Source organism: Lolium perenne, chromosome 7, assembly GCF_019359855.2.
Source record: "Lolium perenne isolate Kyuss_39 chromosome 7, Kyuss_2.0, whole genome shotgun sequence".
In the NCBI taxonomy this organism is placed as follows: Eukaryota; Viridiplantae; Streptophyta; class Magnoliopsida; order Poales; family Poaceae; genus Lolium; species Lolium perenne.
Window position 1 is genome coordinate 266,401,789 of NC_067250.2, and position 6,690 is coordinate 266,408,478.

At 46.9% G+C, this 6,690-nt stretch overlaps 1 protein-coding gene across 1 annotated transcript; it reads right to left on the bottom strand.

The window, feature by feature from the left end:
* Nucleotides 1-587: 587 nt before the first annotated feature.
* On the bottom strand, nt 588-3,336 carry LOC127315276 (putative B3 domain-containing protein Os06g0632500). Its single transcript, XM_051345777.2, has 6 exons — nt 3,262-3,336; nt 2,893-3,169; nt 2,711-2,775; nt 2,285-2,618; nt 1,999-2,165; nt 588-1,143 (listed from the first exon to the last, which is right to left on the bottom strand). Exons 1-6 carry the CDS (start codon nt 3,334-3,336, stop codon nt 916-918), a joined length of 1,146 nt encoding a protein of 381 aa, XP_051201737.1. The 3' UTR covers nt 588-915.
* Nucleotides 3,337-6,690: the final 3,354 nt, after the last annotated feature.

Below are 6,690 nucleotides of genomic sequence, written 5' to 3' on the forward strand. Positions count from 1 at the left end.
GAAAATATAACAGAGAAATCAAAAGTACTGCAATGTTTCATCTTAAATTTCAGAACAACAGCATGTAGTAATGTTAAGCTTCATGCACTAGCCACTTGAACCAAAAGTTCGAGCTGATGGAAAGGACTAGGCAATCCACATATACACTTCACAACAAGTACAACCGTGCATTCAGTTGAATAACATCTCATCTTGGAGCAAATAAAAGTAGCATGACCACACGAATATCAAATACGGTAGTAGAATAATATCACTCTCTACTGGCCCACATCTTGCAACATACTTTCTCCGTCCCATGCATAACATGAGACAGAGTAAGTAGAACATTATCATTCTCAAGCTCTCGCGTTAGTGTTTGTTTACTCACAAAGATGCCACGGCAGATAGACTACCATGTCTTGCTGTGAAAAAAAAAATGCTCAATTGATGGGTGCAATCATGTCAATTTACCAAGATTTGTAAGCATGTTAGAGTTGTGTGTAATCATGCTAATTTGGAAGGCAAAGTTGCAGACTTCCACTCTGAAGTCACACCTGTTCTCTATATCCATTCTGATTTCTGAACATTTTTTTATCATTTCGTCCAGACTGATACTTTCGCAGCCCAATGCAGAAACACAAGGTTTGGTGCTGCACAGGGAGTAGCATTCAACACTAATGTTTCAGTGACCAAAACATAGATTAACTTGTCCGCTGGGCTACATAATTACCAAAATACATAGACTAATATACTAGCATTTAACACATACTGGTGTCACAGTGACCCTAACATAGATTAACCTGTCTACTAAAAGTACCCAAATACCAGGTTTTCACATGGAAAAACAGTAACCAAGAACTGTCATTGGCAAGTGGCATTGGCACGCAAAATACTGGGGCTAGCGTTTAGCTCGTACTAGCTGGGCATGATCAGACATCACTCGATCACAACAAGCCAGACCGTCTTTTCAACGACCTTAAAGGTGCACGTGTCACCTTCTTCTACGTCATTGTCTTGGCAAAACCTTTGCCAACCTTCTCCCTTAATGTAGCCGTAGTTCTTGTTGATGTAAAAATCTACCGGCCAAGATCTCATGGATGTTTTAAGCTCGATTTTGCATGCTCCTAGAAGACCAATTGATGAGCAAAAGGATGCTGACATACTCTGCATTGTTGCCAGGAGCTCTTGTGAGTCTCTGAGATATCTATGATTATTACAGAAAACAACTTTTTTCACGCTACACCAGAGTAAATGAGGGTTCTATATAAGAAATATCATTTCAGTGAAGTTTCTGTTGTAAACTGCAAACTAAGCTAAAAAAATTGTCTAGGTTGAAACAGGTGCCAAGTGGCAGTAGATGTTTGGCCTACACACATACTAGCTCAAATAAAAAATGCAAATCATTTTACCATTAGCATATTTTTTTAACAAAACCATTACCATTTGTAAGGAAACTAACATCTATACTATCAGATTAAAACTACTCCATCTGACCCATAAAACATGTCTTAAATTTGTCTAAATTTGGTTGGATACATTCAAATTTTAATAAATCTAAGAGATCTTTTACAGAAAGGAAGGAGTGAGTATTAGAGTTACTAACACATAATTTGGATTTTCAGTGTAGAGAAGAGCATGGCTTGGAGTGAGTAGTAGAGTTAGTAACACATAATTTGGATTTTCAGTGTAGAGAAGAGCATGGCTTGGAATGGTCCCAATAATTAATACAAGACTCCCTTAAAAAGACATCAAGTCAGGTCATTGTCACCCTTTTATGAAAGAACTTGTACGGACTTATTGAAGTAGATATCACAGTTTATTGTTTGTAATAGAAAAGGTCACAATTGTAGTTTTAAAAGTTTAAAGTGGTGAAATACCTGGTACAGAGATCTGTATGAATACATTCAGAAAGTAAGGAACACCGTAGGCCATACGATTAAATTATATTCCTTCAACAGTTGTGTCCGATTCTATAGAAGCAATAAAGCAAAATATAAAGAGAGTAGATGCAGTGCTCACTAAGTGATTTCTAACAGCATAGCCCGTGATCTCCTTCGTGAACGAGTGCCTTGGCGAAATGGCAGCAGGTTTGCTCTGGGGCTGGGTCGGTGCAGAAATTGCATAAACCACGTGTTTCGCGTTCTTCCTTTTCTTGGTGACAGCTGCAGCTACAGGCCGCTTTCCACCTGCACAATTGCGTTTCACATGATAAAATAAAGATCATAATTAGGGGTCGTTTGGAACGAAGGAAATCCATATGAAAAGTTTGCTGGAATCCATATAAAACAGTTGGATAATGCCTTACTTTGTGGGAATGTAGCGCTTGGCCCCCTTGCACCATCAGTTATACACAGAGCAAGTGTTGTGTGGTACTCCTTGAGACACCCATTCCGCAGGAACACCTCAACTGAAAACACCATGTTAGTGCCTTCATACCTGAAGAGCAGGATGTTCCCCTGGGAGAGACCATGCGCCGTCACGAACTGGGGCCATTCGTCTCCGCACAGCACATCTGACAGACCATGGTGTAGCTTGACACGCCAGAACTTGCCGAGAGTGCAGACGATTATGGCGTTCTGGCTGCTTAGGCAAGCTCCAGCTTTGGTCAAGTGCTGCTGCACAAACTTCTGAGGGATTGTCTGAAAGAACATTGAGAGGAGCAGAGGGAGCACGTGAGCTTTCAGTTCGGAGCTTGTCAATTTGATAGAAGCAAACAAAGCTAGCTGCTCACCATCTTCTCCAAGTCATCCTGTTGAAGCAGCTTGATGAACCGAGGCCTGTTCTTGCACATCACGCCTACGCGACCATTGCAAGAAAATGAAGAAACAGTTTACTCGTCGTAAATATTGATCTGTGATGAACCAAGGTAAAAAAAAAAATTGCAGTGTGAACAATACAGAGTCGTGATCCAACCTGCGTGTGGGGTGTAGAGGCGCGCGAGGCAGTGGCCAGGGTCGAACGCGATGAGGGTAGCTACACCGCGCCGCTCGCGCCGCAGCACGACGGACCACCCCGCGGCGATGCCGAGCGCGGCGGCGAGCTTCGCCCAGCCGTTGCCCAGCCAGCACGCGCCGTCCTGCCAGCGCAGCTCCACGCGCCAGACCTTGCCGACCGGGCCCAGCACGGTCACCTCCGCCTCCTCCTCCCCGGCACCGGGCTCGAGGCGCGCCGCGAACTCCGCCGGAACGCGCTGCAAGAACAGAGCCGGTCAGGAATGTGGAAGAGAAGGAGAGGAGGAGGGTAATGGCGGGCGGCAATGCCGCCATTGCTACCGTCACCGACCAGCTTCTGGAGGCAGCTCGGCGACATCGACAATGCCGCGTACTTGAGCCGCGGGGGGCGGGCGGAGTTTGCCATGCTTGGTGAGAGCGAGCTCGTCCCTGCTCCTCCGGCACAGTGTGGTGGTCGGTGCTGTGCTTGTGAAGACAGCAGGTAAAGGCAGAGAAGGAGAGTAGTACGAGACGGACGGACGGGCCGGCGATGCGCCGGTTGGAGTCTCCGAGGAGAGGTCACGGTGGGCGGCCACGCAAAGCCTGACTGACACAAGGCGCTACTCGCTCAGTTCACTCCACGATAGCCATGCATTGTCATGTCGCTTCAGCAACGTGTCGGGTAAAATGGTTGAACTCATCTACTCCGGAGAAGTAATAATGATCCAAGGTGTGCGTTGGATAACGGTGTGGAATGTGGACGCCCATAATACAACTGAAGAAATCCTGCTATATCCCACGCCCAGGTCGCATTTGTCATGTTCACAGAATGCTAATGCAGCACAGAATGTGCAGCGGCAGGTAGTAGCCGCGCATCCAGTGCAACATCATCGCTCATCTTGCAGCAAATAGCAGGAACAATCAAGTTTCAAAGGACCGATATTTACTGGCTCAACATGAAGCAAATAGTAGACTGTTCCTTTTTCAAGAAAATGGCAAGAGTGATGCCTTTTCGTTAGGAGGGGTGGCACGCTTTGAGAGGGCGTGCCAGAACCTCAGAAACCCACAAAACTCAAACATGAACTAGCCAATGCCTGCAGGAATGAGGGCAACCCAAAAAAAAAAAAAGATTATATCTTCCTTAGAACATTCAGCGGACTACCAAGAATAAAAGAAACTTCTTATTTTAGCAGTATCATTATCGGTCCCCGAGGGATGGTTTGAGCAGAAGGGATGGCTCCCACGTCACAGGGCTCCCGCGTCGCCGACCGCATCGCCGCCGCCGCCACTACGCCCCCACCTCCCTCACCCCCGCCTCCCGTGCCGCCCTTGGCCTCGGGCTCGTCAACCTCATGGGAAGCCTCTTTCACCTCGATCTCACGCGAGGGATTCCTGATCCGGCAGAGAGGGTTCATTGGGTCAGATTTGGATCGAAGCTGGTTGACGAAGGAAAATGGAGAGAGGATCAGATCATGGAGTCCAGATTCGATCAACAGCCTCAGTTTTGGCGCGAGAATTACTTTGGAGGAGTTCAAGATCTATCTTGGGCCGCAGGTGGGTAGGATTCGCGTGCGGGATTTGCAGCCCGCGCCGCCCTCTGTGCGTGCGTGCGATGTGATCTGCACCGGGATGCATGCCTGCGTTGATGCTTCCCCCGTTTCACCCATGGCGCTTTTGGGTACTGGGCTACAACCCAACACTGTTCATCGAGAGGGGGTTAACCCACCAAATCGTGGGGGTCTCCGGCAATTCCCAATTTCCCCTCTTCGGTTCAACCCTAGATCGAGCGACAGAGCGAGCGTGATTTTCGTTCAAAACCCTAGCCCCGAGATCTTCCACAACGATTTCCACCCAACAAATCATCCCGCAGACTTGTCAAGGGGTTAGATCGGGCGGCCGTAGATCGTTTGCTCTTGTTGCCGCATCTCCTCCATCTATGGATCAAAGATTCGGAGGTTCCCGGAGGTCGCCGCCTCGCAGATCTCCGATCCACAGCCGATCTCCACCGCGCGGTTACTTCGGAAACCAGCCGCGTGTTGGATCTGAAGTAGATCGACAAGATGAGCAGCGTCGGTGGGAAGAAGAAAGACGTTGTGAAGATAACTGGCGGTGGGAAGAGGATCGTCTCCGTGAGGAAGATCGACGCCTCGCAGATCAAGAGAGACTTCGTGATGAAGAAAGACGGCGTGTTGAGGTGCGCCGCCGCCTAGAGGAAGAACATCATCGTGAAGCAACATGCAACACGGAGCGGCTGGCTCGTGAGCGTGCGCTCGCTGAGAAGCACCGCATCGAGGAGGAAGCACGTGCAAGAGATCGGTGGGCGCACAGAGCCGAGATGCAACCTGGATCCTCCATCAACCCCTCCACTCGCAGCAGATCCCCCGATGTAAGTCGCAACACCTCTAATATCCCCCAGATTGATGTTGTAGATGCAGTGAATGTGCTTTCCAATCAACCTGTTCAAGATAATCAACAACAACAAACTACTCATGCGACGGCTAGATCTGTGTCTTTATCCTATGATCCTGATCCTGTGGGGTCCTTTGCACCACCACTAGTGATGGCTCCAACTACAACAGTTGCACGACATCAGCGTCTAGTTTCTGATCATATTGTTTGTGGAAGATGTGGCTTGAGTCACTTGATTGAAGTGTGAACGTGAACCATGGGAATATGTTGCTCCATATTATGGTAGTGAGGAATTTGGTTCTGGATTTTAATCTAATTCCTATTGCAGAGCTTGAGTCCCCTCCTTTAGATCAGTTGAATTATGCTCATATAACTGTTGAGAAGGGAGAAGTTTCTTGTACGGATATAGAACATGAATTTGATGTGTGGGCCGAGTCTATGCAAATCAGCTGGCGTTTGTTTGCAAAAGTGGTCTCCCCAACTGAATTCAAAACAAGATTCCCATGTGCCAAGGTCATTGATGAACTTGCTCACTTTGGTAAGCTGTTTATGAGAACTGTTCTTGGAGCAATTATTAGTCTGGAGAAATGGACTGGTGACATAGAACCCATTGGGGTATTGGAAGAAGCTTGGTTCAGAATTCAAGGAAATGTTGCAAGCTTTGTTGGAAAGCCTTTGGCCCTAGACAAGAATTGTTTGAGAAATTTTACTTATGTCAGGGTTAAGATTGGTTGTTAGGTTCTCTCTCTGGTACCCAATACCAGGATTGGGGAAATAAAAAAGGGTTTCTGTGAATCTCAATATACTAGAGAGATCTTTGAGACAACTCCTCCATCTGGTACTAGAACTGGTGTTGCTGAGACCACTACTGGAGATGGTGGATACCAAGGAACTCCAAAGAGAAAAATGATAGGTGGAAATGATTCTGAAACAGGCTCTCAATCTGCTCCCCCAGTTGTTGGTACTGGTTGCTCAACTGGTGTTCAAAGGCAACTCAACAATACACCTAATGCCAGGCAATACACTGAGGCAGAGAAAGGGAAGAACAAAGTATCTGATGACAGTTCCTCTACTCCTTCATGTACCTTGCAGGCCAAGAATTAGGCTGTTTTAAATGAAATACAAAGTGATGTTGTAACTGCACTAGCATTTGCACAGACAAACAGTGAAGAAGATTTTCTTACCCAGCAAAATGATCCCTCCTTCAGAAAATTCATCAGTGAGCTTGCTTCCTCCGACATTGACAAGTCATTTCACTTAAAGAAGAAATTTGGCCACAGTCTGCCCCCCATAGTTGAAGATATAGCTGAAAATGATGGAATGCATGATGAACATGTCGATTATGGGAGTAGTACTGAGAGTGGTGAGTCCA

What these genes read in the sequence shown, in the direction of transcription:
- LOC127315276 (XM_051345777.2), bottom strand. Translation starts at nt 3,336, where the DNA reads ATGGCAAACTCCGCCCGCCCCCCGCGGCTCAAGTACGCGGCATTGTCG. An exon ending in CGAGCTGCCTCCAGAAGCTG is followed by an intron (nt 3,170 to 3,261) that starts GTCGGTGACGGT and finishes CTGTTCTTGCAG; the next exon opens with CGCGTTCCGGCGGAGTTCGC. An exon ending in CCTCTACACCCCACACGCAG is followed by an intron (nt 2,776 to 2,892) that starts GTTGGATCACGA and finishes ATGGTCGCGTAG; the next exon opens with GCGTGATGTGCAAGAACAGG.